The following is a 20,060-nucleotide window of genomic DNA, read 5'->3' as shown; positions in this document are numbered from 1 at the left end:
ATGCGTACAGGGCACCTGAAGGCTGGGCGGACTGCACAGACTCTGGGGTTCCTGGGAAAATCCCCAGATTCTAAAGGCACAAACTTCTTTACTGTGGAATTCCGGGATCCTGAACTTCTATGGCTTTCTCCGCTTTCACCATGCAACCTGAGTCAAGGATCCTGCCCCCAGGTGGTTATTAGGGTGAACTGACTCTGGACTGAGACCTCCGAATCAGGCGACCTTGAAGCAACAAGTGAAGTTTGTTCCAGCCCAGGTGCAGGCGTGCCGAGGGCGATAAGACCATTGGTCCTGCGTGAAGGGCTAGGGGAAGGTTTTATAGGAGTGTTTGGTTGGGAAGGAGTATGGCAGGGAGGAGTGGGAAATTTTTAGTCTGGGTCTGGGTTGGGTTTCTTGGTAATATCCTTATTTTAATGGTGCCACAGATGACATAATAGGGTACATAAAAGACCCCAAAAGCTATACAAAAAGACTTCTAGCATTAATGTGGAAATTCAGTAGTGTAAGTGGATCCAAAGTCAACACTCAAAAATCAATAGCATTCCTGTACACAAACAACAAACTCCATGAGAGAGAAATTAAGGAAACCACACCTTTCACAATAGCCCCCTGCCAAAATGAAATACTCAGGAATCAACCTAACAAATGAAGTAAGTCTATACATTGAAAATTATGGTACATTGAGAAAGGCGATCATAGAGAACATCAGAAAATGGAGAGTTCAGGGTCAGTGTGGGCTACAAAGTGAGTTCAAGGCCAGCCTGAACTGCACAGTGAAACTCTTTTCAAATTGACAAAAAATAATTGAAGCACCGAAACTGAGGGGACCTGAGCCCAAGGAACCCTCACTGACTGCCCACTGGTGCTGCTGCAGTTTCCTTACCCCATCCCTGGCCCTGTCAGCACCTCCCCCTGCAGGACAAGGACACAGACTAAAGTCAGAACTGAACACAGATGCAGGAACCCTGGGAAGGGGGAGAGCATGCTGGTCGGGCAGTCACTGATGCAGTGGTGTTGTCACGCCCGGCCCAGGGGAGGTCTTGGCCGGCCCGGCAGACCTGCTTTCCTCCTGCACCAGGGGAGGCAGGCAGCAGAGACTTCACAGAGCTCCTTTGGAATCCTGCAGGTTCACTGCTCTGGGGCAAAACAGGGTTCACAGCCCAAAGACTGCCCTGTGCTGAAGAACAACTTCTTTGTCTCCCTGCAATGCAGGTGCCTTGAGAAACAGGAGATGCTGCTTCCTGGAGTACCCAGAGGACCCTGGCTTCCTGCTGTGCCTGTGATTGTGTTTTTTATCCAGGTTGCCAGTGTTGGTACTGTGAACGTCCGCAGTACCAAAAGGAATCACCCATGTCAAATCTGGTAAGGCTGGGGTGAGGATGGAGGTGGAGCAAGTGCTTTGCATGACTGAGGCCTGGGCTGAATCCCCAGCGCTACACATGCGCATGCATGCACAAAGTCTGAGGTCCCTAAGGATGAGCTGTCATGCATGAATATCTTTATCAGATCTCATCACAGGAGGTTAGGACCACAGCACTCACATCAGATCCTTGTTCAAGAGAGCCTACCCCACTCCACCACCTCCAAGCAAGGACTTTGTTTGCAAACAGCTTAGGTGGACATCCTCCCTTTGTCTTTAGAAGTCACATTGGAGAGCCCTTTGCATAAGCTTGTGGCACATGCTGTCCCGGCTGCCATGAGAAATCTTGCTTTACAGTGAGAGTGTGGGCATAATGCAAAGTCCTTACTTTTGAACCACTGAGCCATGCTACCTGGTGCCTCCTAAAACTTGTTCCCTGAAACCACACCCTCCAAGTGCGCGTGTAGGTGCCAGGGGGATCTTATACTTTTACCAAATATCAGCAGAGAGGAAGGAACACTATAGTCTCACAGGGTCAGGCAAGGAATGGAGAGAACAAGAGGTGGGTAGTATGGGAAGGATCAGCCCATAGGACTTGCACTTGACCTGCATATAGGCTGCCGTCCCAATGCCATTGCAGTCTGTGACGTCTCCTCCTGCTGCTGCCAGTCTAGGGTCTCCCAGGATGCTCCATGCTGGTCCAAGGATGCCCATGGTTTTGCCTCAGGTGGGTCCTGCCTCTTCTCACTTCCGCTGATGGGGTGGGATCTCAGCCACACAACTGAAGAAGAAACTCAGTAGGCAGACCACAGCCCCAAAGCAAGGCAGGGCGGGAGCATCCCCCACTCTGCCTATGGCACAGATGAGCCCACAATGAAGTACAAAATCAGAAGATACCTGGGAGGCAGGAGACCCTTGGATATTGCCTGCGACATCATTTGCCATTGTCACATATGGTGTGGAAGAGCACCTGCACAAGAGAAGCCACCTGGAACACCAGAATGTGACTTAGGCGGACATATGGTCATTACAGATGGCCAGAGTGCAGATGAGGTCACTCTGGGTTGCAGTGGGCCCTAAATTCTATGAGTGGTGCTATTATACAAATGTACAGACCAGGTATGGGAGCAGTCTGGGAGGCTGAGGGAGGAGTCCAAGGAAAGGGAGTGTGTGGATATAGCACAGTGCAAATAAGGAGACAGAGGCAGATAGACACAGGCACCGACACAGATATAGCTCAGCGTGAACACAGACAGAAAGAAACAGACAGACAGACAGACAGACACAGACACAGAGAATGTCAGAGAAGGACAGAGGCAGAGATGGATGCAGTGCTACTGCAGTGTCTGGGGCCTCCTAGAGCCAGAAAAACAGGGAGGACCTTTTTCTACAAGAGTGTGGCCCGGTGACACCTTGGTTTCAGATTTCTGCTCTCCAGACCTAGGGGATGATCCATTTCTTTGTGTTACCTGGAGCCCAGCAAATTGCAAAGCATGTCCCATCTGCTGAGGCACTCAGGCTGTCTCATGGGGTGTGTGCTCTGCCCTCCACGAGTGCATGCAACTTGCCTTCTCCAGGACTTGTGATCAAGGCAGTTCCCATGGGGGTGCTGCCCCCACCCATGTGCACTGGCTCTTCCCACTTGGGGTCCAGGGCCCGTGCACACGCCACTCTACAGGACACATTAAAAGGGGAAGTGAGAATCTGGTAGCTCCAGGAGAAACCAGAAATTTCAGTTGTTCGTAAATCTTCCAGGTCTTGCAGTGGATATCCTACCCCTCCCCCATTCTCTTCTCAAAGTAAAAGTGGAGCTGCATGTGGGAAGCTACTTTTTCTAGTGTTTCTAGTTGCCTGGAGTTTGGCATGTATTTAGATGGTCCCCCAAAAGCCTCACATGCTCACAGGTGGGGCTTTGAAGGTGTGTCGGTATCTAGTACATGTGCTATTGGGATTACAGGTGTGTTACGGGATCATCCACTAATTGGTTTAGTATAGTTTATGTGAATATATTTACAAACTGCAGTGATATAAAATATCATTGCTTGAAACAAAGTTTACAGCGTTAACTTTCCATACGATTTGTCACCTGTGTGCAAGTGTACTTTTATGTTATGGTATAGATAGTGAATTGCGCACACTGGGTAGCTTTTTATTCGATATGTGGCCTGCATCCCCTGCCTTTGTGCCAGTCTTGGCTCTAGGGGTCAGCAGCAATTGTGAATAAGGACACAGGACAGAACCACCCAGATGACACACCCAGGAGCAAAATGGACAAATGCCAGACTCAAGACCGTGCAGCAGGAGGAACAATGAAATGATAACAGCAGAGAAAGTGAGGTGGACAGAGAGAAGGAAAGAAAATGCGGGGAACTGTATTAGTGCAGACATTAATGACATCACCACTTGATCTCTGTCTGCAGATGTTATCTGAATCAACTTTAAAGACACACACTTAGCAAAGAGGAAGTTTGAACACTGACTGACAGTTAAATATTAACAACTGGTAGGAATTTGTGCTCGGTAGAACAAAAGTAAAGCCCAGAAAGCAGATGCACATGCTTATCCCAAAATCAGGAAATTATTTTCTAAACTCCCATAAATACTCATTTTTGGCCAGACTCATGTCCTTCAAGCTTTCTGTGGGTCAAGGCAGGGGACACAGAGTACAACATACACGAAATCCTGACAGCCCCCTGACTCCACAGGGAAAGTCTGTTACAGATGAATTCTACCCAATAAGTAGAGCAGAGGACACTCCATGCTGAAGAGTGTTGAGAGGGATACATGACCAGTGAATCTCAAAGGAATTCATGGTGCAGACAAGGTTTGACAAACTGTGCATAACTGAGCTTTGTCTTGCTGCATGGAAGTAGCATTGTAAATGGCAGGTGTACTGGGGAGAATTAAAGAAAATCACACTCTCTGGGTGTCCCTTGATCTTGAAAGCTACCCTGTCAGGGTGTGCACTGACAAACTGACTGTTAGACACTTGTCCAACAAAGGAGGCCACGGGGTTTAAAATGTTCTTTAGGGAAATGTGAAATATGGGATCCTCTCAGAATTACAAAACAGACACATACAACACAGAGAAAGAACTATGAGGGAAACAATCCACTCTATATGATAAACACACCCTAACCTGTAGCATCCAACTAGTAAGGGGTTTGTCAAACAAAGGAGAACGATGGATACAGTGTCATGTTGCAAAGGGGAAGGAAAGACTTGAGAGCTGATTGGTGTGCTCATGAGCGTTTATAGAGGTACACTGTCATGGAGGTGTCACACATGGTTGATGAGGTGGGGCATATGTGATTCCCCTCCAATTATTACTGAATTACAAATAGGGGAAACACAAGGAAAGCTGTTAGGGCAGACTTGAGCCTTTGGGGCTGACGGGTGCCCAGTGCAGTAGTGTAGAATTTGGAGCTGGTTCTAAACATACTGGTCTATTGTTTATCCTTTCATTATAAAATCTGGGAATCAAAAATTTGAATTCTTCAATTTTAATATTCTTTACTACTGGCTAGGTTATGCAACACTGAGAAAAAGTTCAACATTCTGTTTAGAATAGCTTGCTAACATTTTTAGTGGTATGACACTGAATCTGTTGATCTAGTTTGGAAGACTGGATATCTTAGTGATACTATGCCTATTGGTCATTAACATGGCATAAACTCCATCAATGCACATTTGGTATTCTTTATCATAACACTTTTTATAGTTTACTACATCATATCATGTATGTATCATCTGAAGTATATCTTTTCATGCTTTCCTGTTATTCTTCCTTCGTTTTTGTACTATTCAAGGCATCACTATTATTTCAGACCCCAGCCATTCATTGCTGGTAAATAGGATAACAGCTCAGTGCACACAGTGACAGTGCAACTTGAGTTCTGGTTGTGGCCGTCATTCTTCATCACTGCACAGGAAAATAGGCAGAATTCCTGCCTGAATTTCCTTACATATGACATAAAGTAATCTGAACACTAAATTTATCAATCCATGTAGACACGCTGGAGCTAATGTGCATGGCCTCCGCCTATATCTGAACTCTTCTTATCCTGATTCACATCCTCACAGGCAGAAGGGGACATGCGTGTGAACTGGCATTTTCTACACAGGGGCACACAGGAGTGCTCTGTCCATTGAAGGCACAGAAGATCCACGAAGGACAAGAATTTGTCTCCTCAAGATGCAGCGGAGGAGGCCCCAGCACCTCTTCTATGCAACTTGGGAGTCTGCGGATAGGCAGGAAATAGCCACTGTCTTCAGCATTATTGACAAAGGAGGGGATTCTCCCTAGGCTTTCGTCCAGATGATGCTCCAGGGAGTGAAGAAGAGTATTTCTGATCAAACATCCTCCTCTGTTGTGTTACAGGTCTTATCATGTTGGAGAAATTATTATTTTATAGAAGTAATCATTTACTGAGTGATTTCCTGGACTGGTGTCTTTATGTACTGTAATATACTTATGAATTTAGGAATTCAATTCATTTTTTGTGGCACAGGACATTGAGCACAAGGTGCTGTGCGTGTTCAACACGTACTCTTCAGTTAACTACTTCCTCAGCCATTTAAAAAATTGTTATGAGGCAGAGTCTTCTATGGTGTCTTCCTGTTAGACACAGGGACATTGGATCAGGGTCTGCACTAATGACTTCACCTTAATTTCGAAACTCAATCTATTTTTGAGTTAGATCACATTCAAAAGTAGCAGCCTTCAGACCTCATCATTACACTTGAAACACAGTTCAATCTAGATAACAGTCTGACCCAAATTTGAGAAGAAGGCTTGAGTTTGACAAGTAATGCATTTATGTGGAGGAAGCAGCAGTATTCTCAAATATATTTGTGCTTTTACTGGGTACAATATGCAATATCCAGATTAAGGGACAAACCTTTTCATTTAGGAATATCTTTATGCAATGTATTAAACCCAATAGGTTTAATATATTACCCTTCCATATATTTATGATAAACATTAAAAATTCATTATCTTACAACTTTTTAAACACTTTGACGATTTTGCACTTACATCCCAACTTTATATTGATTAGCTACTTTTAAATGCTAATGAGAGCAACATCTTCCAAAAAGGAGAATAAATATTTTCTCACCACTTACATACATGAATTTTTAAAGTTTATCCTTACAGAAATGATTATGTTCTGCCATCTTTAACAGGCCACCTATTGCTGTCTTGTCGGAGTTTATAAGACAATATTGACACCTACACAATGAGTGAAGTCTAAGTGCACAGTGAGTTTCACTCTTTGTGCTGGTGATTTAGATATTGACAAACACAAGATGGTGTGCATTGAACTAATATGGCATTATTTAGAAAAATCTACCTGTCCTGAAGGTCCTACTGAGTATTGGGGCTGTAAATGTTGCCTGCATTTCTCTGCTCCTCAAAAATTTGAGTGATGGGAAATACAGAAGTCATTTGCAGCTTTGCTCCTCTGCTTCAGGGTGAGGGAAAAAGAGAAATTTGCCACAGACTCATGTTCTCACAAAAGCCTGAGTCCTCGAGGAACTCAAGGTTGTAGGAGTAGAAATGGGTTCTGACAATATATTGAATCATGGAATGAAGATACTTGAAAGAAGGAAGCAGCAGGGAAGTGGGCTAAATTACACAACTCTAAAGGGCATTGCATTCCCGCACTGATGCTCACTCACTATATTGGGTTTCCTGGCTGTAGTGCAATTATGTGCACCCCGAGCACTGGAGAGCTTGTGTGGCTGTGAGTTTCACCACATGCGCCTGGTGCACAGAAACACGGCTTTACAGACAGAGTTCTGTGGCTCCAACTCTCGACCGTGGGCCTGTCAAGTGATAGCTCCCAAGCTTCCACTTTGGAAGGCATAATGTCCAATATTTTTTGCCTGAACTTTTGGATTTTCAGACTATTTCAAGAGAACCCTAATATTAAATCCTCTAGTGCAGTGCACTTAGCAACAACTCTAATGGCATCTGTAACTGTGGCTTATTGACAAAGACTCAGGAGCAAATCTGCCCAGGAGGAGGTGGCCCCTGGGATGTTGCTATCAGTGGAACTGGATTAAATCATGGTGGCTCTAGGTGGAGAAAATGATACGTGAGCATAATTTCTGTCTTCTGTTTTTCTACTGGATACTAGACCTCAGGTGTAGAGCCTGGGGGACAGTGGTGGCAAACTTCTCCAGGGACATGGAGCAGGCACTGATGACAGGAGCCAGGGCATTAGACTGTCCATCTGAGTCAGAAATAATGTAATTCTGAATCACACATACATATTTATTTACCTGGCTGTCACTGCAAGTTTCTTCTTCACTCAGCCTGAATCTTTGCATATGCATCTAAGATGTTCATTTCGATTGTTCTCTTCCTTCTCCTGCAGCTTCCTGCCCTAGTGTGTACCTCAGATCATGAAGCCTGCCTTCACCGAAAGAGCACCAGTGTGCGCAAGGATGGAGACGTGGTGATTGGGTGTTTTTTGTCTCTTTATTTCTATATCTACTATACTGCAATCTTTGACATACAGCCTACCAGAGAATTCTATTACGTTCCGTAAGTGTCTTTCTCATTCATTGGTTTTCTTTCCAGACATCAGGATAGATAATTGCTACTGATCCATATTGCATCAATATTCTCTACAGTGCCACCTGTTCTGCCCCCCACATGTGCACAACAGGCCTGCTGATGAGCTTTGCCTCGTTTTATACTTGTGAATGTGGGAAGAGAATATTCTTTTTGTTTATTTGTGCTTCTAGCGTCTCATTCTCACTCTTGGAACCTGAGAGGAATCCCAGTCTCCACCGTATTCCATGGTCCCTGCCCTTCCTCCTGCCTAGATTCCACTGCATGGTGTTAGGTGATGTTCTGCATCTCAATTGAACCCTGTGGATTAATTGAACACTAAGAGCCTATTGCCAAATATTCCCTAAGAAAATGAAGGTTTGCTGTTCATTTCTCTAACTGTAAGCTTCCTTATTTTATTATTGATTAATTTCTGATATTTCTACCCCTTCTGCTTCGACAATCTTCTTCCTGTAATCATTCAGTTACTATTTCCAATACACTTTAGGGTGCTCCAGGACTCCTGACACTGCAAGGTGAGCCCAGAATAAATGTGAATCCCGTGTGAGACTTTTCCCCGCCAATGTGTTTCTTCCTCAGTTAGATGCGTGCATCAGTTCTCTATTTGGTCCTATCTTATCAGGTCTCACGCCAGACACAGAATTAAATAGTGAATTTTCCAAAGTGTCTGAGAATTCTAGCAAATGACTTGTGGTTTTGTGGGAAAAGGAGGAATCAGTGGAACAGTGACTGACTTAGTCTTACAGAAGATGCTGACCCACAGTGTTCCCATTGAGGCTACCCATATGAAAGGTTAAAATTAAATACAGAAAGATCTTCCTTGCTCATACAGAGTGCCACAGCCGTGTTGTAAAGATTATACATTAGGATGTTTGATGGACATCCTGACATGTGTGGAAAGTCACTGTTAGCCTGGCCACATCCCAAGAAGTTTCTTTCTCACCGGTCTAGAAGATGCAGGTGTTTGATCTGTCAGGTACTTGGTCAGTTTTGGGGGGTTACACACTCTTCTTCTGGTCATGTACAAAGTTTGGACACTGCTGCTTTTGTGTCAGCTGGTATTTCAGGGGCCTCACTGGTCGGAGGAGTGTGGGATCTCATGTGTAGAGAGGACACTCTGCCCAGACCCTTTCCAACCCTGAAAACCCTATAAAGGGACATTCAGAACTGGAATTGGAACTCCAGGTGTGGAAGCTCTTCTGATCTGGTGATGTAACCATCTCTGTGCTTTCTCTTTCTTCTGTGTAATCATGTATGTGTTGACTGATAGTTTATTAGACTTTGTTTTATTACTTTTAAGCTGGTGATCGAGGCATTTGTCATTACACCTTGGATGTGTGTTTTCTTTCCTTCATTTTTTCATATGTGTGTTACAGATGTCCTTAATATACAAAGCTTGATTTTGAGACCCGTTACAGGGTGTTTCTTGTTGGTGACAGATCAGAACTATTTTTGAGTGCTGACTCAGAGAACTGTGCTCAAAATCTCCTAAACCCTGTGAGAAGACTAATTACTCATGTCACCTATTGAAAATTATAAGGAGGATTTTATTGGTTCGGGACATAACCCTCAGTATAGAATACACTGAAATGTGGTTTGTGTGGGGAGGTGGATTCTGAATGGTAGACAGGCTAATATGTGCTAAGAGCTAACGAGGAGCATGGAGGGGGTCAGCGAGGGACTCTGGCGAAAGCCTCCTGAGCAGATTCTAACTGAAGAGAGCCCAGTGTGATCAGACATCAGCTGAGTATAGTAGGTAATGAGAACATGGTCAGATATCTAGCATAGTCAGATTCCAAAGACAGTTCAGCAATGCAGGGTCTATTTCTGTTCCTCAGAGTAGAGGATAAGCTGCGGACTCTTCTATTGTCCTCTGCTCTCCCCACATATGCGCAGAGAATCAGGCTGCTTTTGCGGTCAGTCCTGCTCTAGAACCCTGCACCCTGAGCTCTGTCGGGGGCAGAAAAGAACATACTTGCAATTCTGAGTTTCCGTGCCCAAGCTGATGTAGCACAAGGAGAAGTGTTTAGGGCTTCAGGAGAGAATTTTCATTCCTGCTAAAATGAGCAGAAAAAAGGAACGAACTTTTGGAAAACAAGTGCTAGTTATTATGCCTGCATGATTTATATCCTTCAACCTATCATAATTAATTCTCACCCATTTAGGTGTGTTCCAAATTTTCTAATTAATTTCTCCTGTCATTTAAGGAGGGCAATAGCTATGTGATACTTAGAGGAACATTCCTGATTAAAGCTAAAGAATGTGGAAGAGTAAAACCGTTCTGCTCAAAGTTACATATTATTTATATGATCTTATGCATATCATCAAACTACATACTGCAACAAAATAATGGACATTTTCACACAACCCCTTAGGGAAGTAATATTTCCTCAACCTTTACATTGGGCAATGGGCCTAAGGTGAAATTAAACAAGCGGCATCATGCTGCTCTATGGGCATGTCCTGTATTAGCATTTGGATGGATCACATTGTATGCATTATCTTCAGAGTATTATATGTTATGTCATCCTTCATCAATTTTTTATCTTCGGAAATTACTTCTAATTTGTGAAAAAATATTTGTATATTAAGGACTAGAAAATATTGTTGACCTAGCATTTTTAAAATGAATTCATAGGCGCTTAGCTTCTTGTAAACATTTTCACATAAAAAACACTTAACCAGAAATAGATATGAGTGTGTAGGTTAGAAAAAAAATGCTCATCATTTGCCTTTACATTTTTCCTGTTTGCAATGCATCTCAGTGTATAATGCTGAAAACACTTTTGAGTTAAGTTTATTACTTTAATATTCTAAAACATTATTTAGTATCTCTGGAATTTATTTTGTGATCAATGTGTGTACTCCCTTAATTTCAGTTTTCACAATAGCTTACTTTTTGCTATAAGTAACACAATTTAATATTTAATGAATTTGTATACAAATTTTGTGAGAAAAACAATAAATGATAATCAGACAGATTAGATAGACAGAGACAGATAGATAGATATAGATGGATAATTACTTTCTCCTCACCTGTTCCATTGATGTATTTATTAGTTGCTTTTTCTCTGAATAACATGCTCCATTCATGTTCTGAAACAGCTTCACTACTTTCATAGATTTCATAAATTTCAGAGCACTTGTGTAATATTTGTCATTGATACAAAAATTCTCTCTTCTAATGTTTCTGAGGAGTGGCAACATTGATAGAATTTTTATATTAACATTTATAAAATATTCTTTTCAGTACTTTTATCTCTTTACTAGAATGTTAAGGTTCTAAAATGACATATTGTACGTTTTGTGAAGTCTATTGCTATTCGATATATGTTTTTCTCAAAGGACTCTCACTCATCAATTTTATATTGGAAATCTTTTTTTATTCACATTTACTTAGCTTTTATTTGGGGCCTCCATCAAAATTTTATTTCATTTTTAGGTGAATAATCTTACTCCTAAAGGAATACTCATACCTGCTTGTCTCTTCAATTCCTTTTTCTCTCCTTACTTGCTGAATATTTCTTCTATGATTTAGAAACTCCAGTGCAAAAGTAAGTGATTTTGATGCTAACAAAGAAATCTTGTTTTAACACCTTTTTCAAAGCTAATACCCCTGATATACAGCTTCTTTAGGGAATTTCATCCCACGACATTGACAGTAGATTGCACTTTGTGAATACTTTGTTCAGTTTTCTTAAGAGAACTCTCTTAGGAGGAGAAGGGTGAAGCAGTTGTCTGTCCCATCATTCCCTGGGAGGACAGTGAACTTGTGTTCCTGACCTTCACCCATCTTCATGTGACTCACTGCTTTATTCTTTAAGAAAATCTAACTTTGACTTGAAGGTATTTTAGTTTTATCTTTAATTTTATGTTTAGTTCTCAAATACAATTAAATATATTCCTAGACACAGGGTTATGTGCTGCTACATATTGATATTATCTACTAGCTAAATCAAGTGGATTAATGTATCCATCACCGCAGTATTTCTTCACATGCATGAGTGTGGATAGCAATTCTGTTGGTGATACATTGAACTAATAATATTAAGGAAGTATCTTTTTTCTGAAATGAAGCATTTCAACAGAAATGAAAGCTTGTTAGTATTAAGTACTATATGTACTTCAAAAAATATATTCTTTTTCTCCTTGCAAAATGTGAGGATATTTATAAGTATCACATTTTCTAAAGACCCACACAGTGTCATTCTATACACAAATTTTATTCTGAATATGCATAGCAAGGTCATGTTAACTGTGTAACAATTATAACACAATGATGAAGCAACTCTTTCAGGAATCTTGTAAGGCCACTGAGCTCTTCCATGAGAAATTCAGCCACATCACACATCACTCTTCTAATTCCAGTGGCATTCTCAAAGTCGATCTTCTAACCTCATCATATCCATACTTGGGTTCTACTTATATGAGTGCATGATAAGAACACAGCATTCAGTCCATAAGTGGTATTAGACTGGATTGGGAGATGATCATTGCTTGAGTCTTTTCCTGAAGGACCTCTGTGCTCTCTCTGCAGGCTGACGCCAAGGAACTACCAGAACTACCTGGCCTTTGCTTTTGCCATAGACGAGATCAATAGGAATCCTCATCTTTTACCCAACATTTCTCTGGGCTATGAGTTCCATAATTTCATTAGCAGTCATTGGGTGATGCTAGAAAGTTCCTTCATTTTGCTCACAGGACAACACGAAATCCCTAATTATATGTGTGGGAGAGAAAGCAAGTGTGCAGCAGTACTGACAGAAATGCCATGGGATACCTCGGGTCAAATCGGACCACTGCTGGAACTCTACAGATTTCCACAGGTGAGGGTTGGTTGGACAGGAATTGGTGGAAGCACATGCATGGGGCTTCAGTACCAGGAGCAGAAAAGGTTAAAAGAGAGAGTGGGATATGCATCTTTCATAGTGAATAATGCACCAGCATCCGAACACAGAGAATTAATGCGCTACAAAGAATTTATTATGTATTTTTTTGACCAAGAGGAGGAAAGAATAAAAGAAACGTTTCTGGGTTGTCTGAATATATTCATTCACTTCAAAAAAAAGTCTCCTGAGAGCGATGTTTAACAGCATGGAAAGAACACGTGTGTCCTACAACTTGTAGGTGCACTATACTGCTATCAGGACTGCTATTGTGTTTTCCATCAACACGTCAGGGTATCACCAAGTTTTCTTTTCCTTTAAGGTTACCTTTGGCTCATTTGATCCTACACTGACTGACAGTGCCCAGTATCCTTCTCTCTATCAGGTTGCCCCAAAGGACACGTATTTGGCCCTTGGCATGGTGTCCTTGATGCTTCATTTCCGCTGGACCTGGGTGGGCATGCTCATTGCAGAAGGCCAGAAAGGTCATCAGTTTCTCTCAGATGTAAGAGCTGAGATGGACAGGAACAGACTCTGTGTAGCCTTTGTGAAAATGTTGTCAACTGTGGCTGTCTCATATTTCTCATTTACAAAGCAGCATGATGTCCTGACTGCCGATACTGCATCAGCCAATGTGGTAGTTATTTACTATGATACTGATAGTACACATGATGTAAACTACAACATAGTGCAAGACTCAGTGACGTGGAAAGTCTGGGTGACAAACTCACGGTGGCATGCTGATCTGTCTGGGAGAGATTTCATACTTGACCCCTTCCATGGGACTCTTGTTTTCTCACACCACCACAAAGAGATTTCAGGTTTCAAAAATTTTGTCCAAGATGCTACCCCTTACAAATACCCAGAAGACACTTATCTTTTTATGTATTGGTCCAAGAATTTCGGTTGCTCTTTCTCTGAGTCTGACTGTGCCTTGAAGAACTGTACACCTAATGCCTCTGTTGCTTGGTTGCCTCCAAACCGTTTTGACACAGCCTTGAGTGATGGGAGCTACAATATATACAATGCTGTGTACGCTGTGGCCCATGCCCTCCATGGGATGCTTTTGGAAGAAGTACAAAGGCCACCAATGAGAAATAGAACAGTGATGTTGTTTCACCACTGGCAGGTAACCTGTATTCTCTTGGATGGTGTTCACTGTCATAACGGTGCCCCCTCAAGTTATTGTATGTATTTCACCCAAGAATACTAAAATCATTTCTACAAAATACAAGACATTGTATATCACACTTATTTTTAAGGAGTTAATTCTTGAGCTGAGTTGAAATGACACTCAGTCAAGCATTCTCAGGCAACGAGGAGAAAGCAGGAGGCCAGCTCACTCCTTCTGTCTAGAGGATGTCACCACCTTACCTGTGTAATATGTTTTTTGACTTTTTAAAAGGACAACTGGAAAACCTGTAGGCAGTTACAAAACTAAATTGTGTCACACCTGAAAGTGCATGTAATTAACTTTCATGTAATTCCACAAACTCTTCTGGTATTGCTGAACTCATTTTGTTGGTAGATTCTATGGGAATAGTGAACTGGACAGTGGAAGTTGTGGGTTTTATAACCTTTGATTTCACAGTTGATGTCTTCACCCAACAACTGCACCCTTTATTTAAATGGGTTTGCAGAGAATACTTTTTTCCTGAACATAGTATTAATTTCAAGTATACATTTCTTGACCCTAGTGACATTTTAATCCTTAGACATTCATGTGCTCCACTTTAATGCATACCAGTGTTTACATTCCTTTAGGTAAATTTGGATTAAAGATGCTTAGGGACTTTTCCCCATCCATATTTTTCTGTCCTTAATCTGGAGTCCTGTTCTGATAGAGTGATGTGTCTCCTTTAGCTGCATCGCTTTCTGAAGAACATCCAATTTCACAATCCTTCTGGAGACCAAGTGAACTTGGATGATAGAAGAAAATGGGATTCAGAGTATGACATTCTCAATTTTTGGAATTTTCCAGAAGGCCTTAGACTGAAGGGTAAAGTAGGAACATTTTCTTCACATGCTCCACATGGCCAACAATTGACTTTACATGAGGATATGATAGAGTGGGCCACAGGAACTGCAGAGGTATGTTGTACCTATCATGGCACATTCCCTTAACCACAAGTGAGCTAAACACTGTCATAGGTTTTCTGCCCCCAGTTTTGGTCATATAATGGTTATATGTGGATACTGAATAACAATAATAAGTTTTCAATTGAAAAAAGTTGTTTAGAACCTTCCGATGAGTGGGAAAGTAATGCATTTACCTAATTAAGCTTTTGTAAGTTTACATTTCATATTAGGAAATTAATTTGGCATTCAGTTATGTAGCTTTGCTCATGTTGCAAATCAAGTTTATATCTTTCAATCTCAAGAAGTAAGTAAGAGTCTAAGAAGTTACTACCATATGTGTTTTTCCTTAGACTCCCCGCTCGGTATGCAGTGACAGTTGCAATCCTGGATTTAGAAAAAGCCCTCAGGAGGGAAAGGCTGCCTGCTGTTTTGACTGTACCCCTTGTGCAGACAGTGAAATCGCCAATGGCACAGGTAGGAGCATGTCCTGTGGACGCACTCACAGTTTATTTTCAATTCCCTCCATGCATCCAGGAAATGGAACAATCTTCTGGAAAGCACCAATGATAAAAATCTTCCTTCACTTATCAAAGTATTTGTTATACTAAGTGCTACTGCCTGGTGGGAAAACACATTTTCCCCTTTGAAATGCACTCTAATTCATTTTCCTTTTATTACATTTTTATTCATCATTTTTGTTTGCCTTTTCCACTGCTAGGAATTCAACAAAAATGTGCTCTATCCATGATCTATGTCCCCAGATATTCTTATTTGTTGTTATGGGACAGAATATCACTGATTTTCCTCAGACTGCCTCAAAAATTCAATAGGCTGATCTCGGCCAACTCATTATCTGGAATAATAATTGGCACCGCCACACCTCACTACAGTGATTTATATTTCCATTCCCAGTAAAAGCAGTGTTTTCTGAAGAAAAGCCCGTTTCCCTACCCCACAGCCTCTAAGTTCCATCTCCATTGTGTGGTTTCACAGGATAGGGCCCAAGCCACCTCTGTAGAACTACAGAAAATTCACAATCAAGACAAGATCAGGCACACTTCATTTTCCAGGGCCTGACAGTATTCTTCACACAAAGCAGGTGGTCAGACAGATTGAGTTTCAGAGGAGATGGGGGATGTCTTTGATGTGCAACATGCTTATAACACAGCATAATCCAATTCCTACAGTTTAATCTCCATTCTCCTAGAATGCATAGGTGAGTGGGGAGACAGACTATGGCATATTTTGAGTCTGTACCACAGATCTGCAAGGATGATATGCACCCAGCATAAAGGATTTAACAAGCGAGAATATCTTCATTTCAGGAGGGTGTCATAGGCATTTTTACAGAGGTGATAGCATTAGTATTATATCACAATAAAAGAGGTGGCATAAATCCTTTTAGGATTATTACAAGTGGCCATAATAGCATAGTCACCATTCATGGAATATTCAGATACCCTGAAGGAAAATACCATGTTATTAAAACACAAATAAAATGAGGATGAGGATTGAAACATATGCCTTAAAATTGATAGAAATCTAATGTAGAAGACTGACGCATACCATAAGAACCAGTTTGTATTTAGCTTTCTTATAAATGATGACATGGTAGAATCATCTTCCTACTGAATATTATGTAATGTGGATTCATGGCTGATAGAAATTTAGATTTCAAAACATAATATGCTTTCCAATGCTGTCTGCAATACATTCAGACTAATTATATACTGTATCATGCAGATATTTTGAATATGTATTTCCAAAAATTGTGTGAATATGGTACTTTATAAAAATATTGTATTTTCACATGTAGAGAACAATACACCCAATAATATCAGTTAATACATGCCTCCAGTATGTATAACACTCAATCATACATACTATATAGAATGGATCAAAGCACAAATTAAAAATCATGTGTGACTAAAAATCCTGTGTGTTAAAGCTAAAACTACACAGAGATAAATCTCCATTCTATATTCCATATGATTCTGTGCTGTTCAGTATTTAAATAAAAATGCTGCAGTTCTTCCTTTGAAATGTTCATCACACACTACAGAAACGTACAGCAAATAGAACACAAGAAAATAAAAGATGGGATGCAGACTGAAAGGAATTTTTAGAAAATGAAGACAGAGCAAATAAAAGTTACTGTGATACTGGTAGGAAAAGTTGACAACTCAGTACAATGGATCATGAAGAGAAAAACTGGAAGGTTGTATATCTTGAGAACTTTGTCCATTAGTACTTTTATATAGAAACTTTTCATATGAAAATAGAAGTCATTTCACAACAATCTATGCCTTCAAATTTAAACAGTCACAGGAAAATTTAGCAAAAATGTCTTGAAATTTACACAGTCACAGGAAAATTTAGCAAAACACTCCTCAGAAAAAGTAAAATTTTCCCTACTAATCAAATCTGTACATTACCATGTGTATTACCAGATAGGAGCCCACAGTGTAGTATTTCACTCCAAATTTTTGTTGATTAATAACATTAGCAGTGAAATGTATATGTACTAACAAACATATGAATTCTGACCTCATTCTTTCAGAGAAAAGGGAAAGAGGAAAATCAGTTCATCCTAAGACAGGAACTAAATCGTCTTACTCATAGCTGAAAATGCACTTAGAAGAAATAAAGTTCACAGTCCACTTTCCTTTTCAAACTAAATTCACATATTCTATTTCAAATGGAGGTACGTGCTTCAGGGGAAGTATACCATGAGCAAACTCAGTTTATAAAATATGATTCAAGGCACTAGGTCAGGCGAAAAGAAAAAACAATGCTAATGTATGCAGGGAATATTACAAAATTGTACATCACTGTGATTCACAAAGAAACAATAGGAGTATTTCTTACCAAATAGGTAAATCAAAGTCTCTAACTGCCCTTGGAAATGGTATTTATCATATCCTATAGCTCACATTAAAGTGTGTGGTCCAATTCTGAAAGCAGGAATGGGAGAGGAACTTTCTATATCATACTTTCGCCAGACATTACGCTCTATGTCATGGTCAGTGCAATGAAGAAAACACACAAAAATAAAAATGTATTAGAAAGGGAGACACATGAATGAGACGTTTTTATAGTGATACTAGTTTTTGAGTATAAAATACATGTAAATGAATAAAATGATACTGAATTGCTTGGTTATGGCATACAAGGCTATCAAAAGAAAAACCATTTCCACACCTCAGTCATAACGCACTCATGGATAAAAACTTGAAAATTGATTTTTGTAACTTTTACAGTCATTAAATATGTACTGATATCCTGTAGTGCTGTGAAAGTTGAGAGAATTAAACTATTGAAATCCCCCTTTGACAATAAAATTCATGATGCAGAAAGCACATTCATAGATGGAGAAGCTCAATAATGGAACTACTTAACATTCAATATGCTTCTACACATGTATTTGCCTGGGACTCAACAAGTCATATTGGCTTCCTAATATGAGGTTGTTTACTGAATATCTGGGGAATCATTTGTAAATATTTTATTTAGATCAATTTGGTGAAGTAAGTGATACAGGTTGATTCTCTCCTACTTTGTAAAAATAGAATGTTTTCATGGATATGTCAGATTGAAAAGGAGCATAAATAACAAATAGGACTTATTCTCTTTATACTGATATTTTATTTTGTGTCTAGAAAGAAATGTAAAACTGAGGTGTGATGATGCATGCTTGGAATCTAGGGCTCTGGGAGACTGAGGTAGGAGGATTTTAAGTCAGAATAGAACATAATGACTTAAGGAGATCCTTTCTCAAAACGTACAACTTAAAAGGGTTGGAAATATATGTCAGTGCAAAGTTCCTGAAGTCAATCCCACATACAGAAAAACAAAAAGAAAGATAGAAAAAAAGAAAAAGTTAAAAAGGAACAATTAATTCAGGAAATCCAATGAGTTTCTGAGGATGAGTCTGTAAAAAAAAAAATAGTAAACTTAGGCAACTGAAAATTTTAATTTCTGCTAGATATGGAGCAGTGTGTGAAGTGTCTGGATGATGAATATGCCAACACTCAGAGAAACCACTGCTTGAAAAAAGCTGTGACTTTTCTGGCTTATGAAGATCCCCTGGGGAAGGGTCTGGTTGGCACCGCCCTGAGCCTCACTGTCCTCACAGCTGCTGTTCTTGGACTCTTTGTGAAGCACCAACACACTCCCATCGTCAAGGCCAACAACTGGGCTCTCAGTTACACCCTGCTCCTCTCCCTCACCTGCTGCTTCCTCTGCTCCTTGCTCTTCATTGGCCGGCCCAGCACAGCCACCTGCATCCTGCAGCAGACCACATTTGGAGTCGTGTTCACTGTGGCTGTTTCCACTGTCTTGGCCAAAACCATTACTGTGGTGCTGGCCTTTAAGGTCACTGCTCCAGGCAGAAGGGTGAGGCAGTTGCTGATATCAGGGGCACCAAACTCCATCATCCCCATCTGCTCCCTCATCCAACTCACTCTCTGTGGAGTCTGGATGGGGACAAATCCACCCTACATTGACACAGATGCTCACTCTGAACATGGCCACATCATCATCGTGTGCAACAAGGGCTCCCTCACTGCCTTCTACTGTGTGCTGGGATACCTGGGCTCCCTGGCCCTGCTGAGCTTCACCGTGGCTTTCCTGGCCAGGAACCTGCCCGACACGTTCAATGAAGCCAAGTTCCTGACGTTCAGCATGCTGGTGTTCTGCAGTGTGTGGGTCACCTTCCTCCCCGTGTACCACAGCACCAAGGGGAAGGTGATGGTGGCCATGGAGGTCTCCTCCATCTTGGCCTCTGGTGTGGGGCTGCTGGGCTGCATCTTTGCCCCCAAGTGCTACATCATTTTGTTAAAGCCTGAGAGAAATTGTCCTACTGGGATCTCGAACAAAACACATTTTATCAGAAAGGAGCCTTCTTATCATTAAACATACATTTTCTATTATACACAGAGGACCTGAATTCAAAGCTGAACCATATGTGAAGTCAGATAATCTACAACAGGACTTTTATCCTTACTAAGTGATGCGTTTTCTTTTTCTAATAGTGTAATGTTCACTAGAAACTGTATTCCTCATACCTTTAGGTTGATTTTATTCTGGATGTTTTGATGTCTATTAAGTCAGAATTCATCGTATTGTTTGTATGAAAAAGTTCCACTTTTGT

General features: G+C 41.0%; 1 protein-coding gene across 1 annotated transcript; it reads left to right on the top strand.

Moving 5' to 3' along the window:
• On the top strand, window positions 1-19,822 carry LOC102016305 (vomeronasal type-2 receptor 116-like). Its single transcript, XM_005409718.2, has 7 exons — window positions 1-183; window positions 7,744-7,913; window positions 12,481-12,769; window positions 13,152-13,958; window positions 14,693-14,920; window positions 15,259-15,382; window positions 18,894-19,822. The coding sequence occupies exons 1-7, from the start codon at window positions 1-3 to the stop codon at window positions 19,820-19,822; spliced, it is 2,730 nt and encodes a 909-aa protein (XP_005409775.2).
• Window positions 19,823-20,060: the final 238 nt, after the last annotated feature.

The sequence above is a fragment of the Chinchilla lanigera genome, unplaced genomic scaffold (assembly GCF_000276665.1).
Source record: "Chinchilla lanigera isolate Chin_1 unplaced genomic scaffold, ChiLan1.0 scaffold00123, whole genome shotgun sequence".
Classification (NCBI taxonomy): domain Eukaryota; kingdom Metazoa; phylum Chordata; class Mammalia; order Rodentia; family Chinchillidae; genus Chinchilla; species Chinchilla lanigera.
The sequence above is the reverse complement of the archived record's forward strand: the minus strand, read 5'-3'. Positions and strand labels throughout refer to the sequence as shown.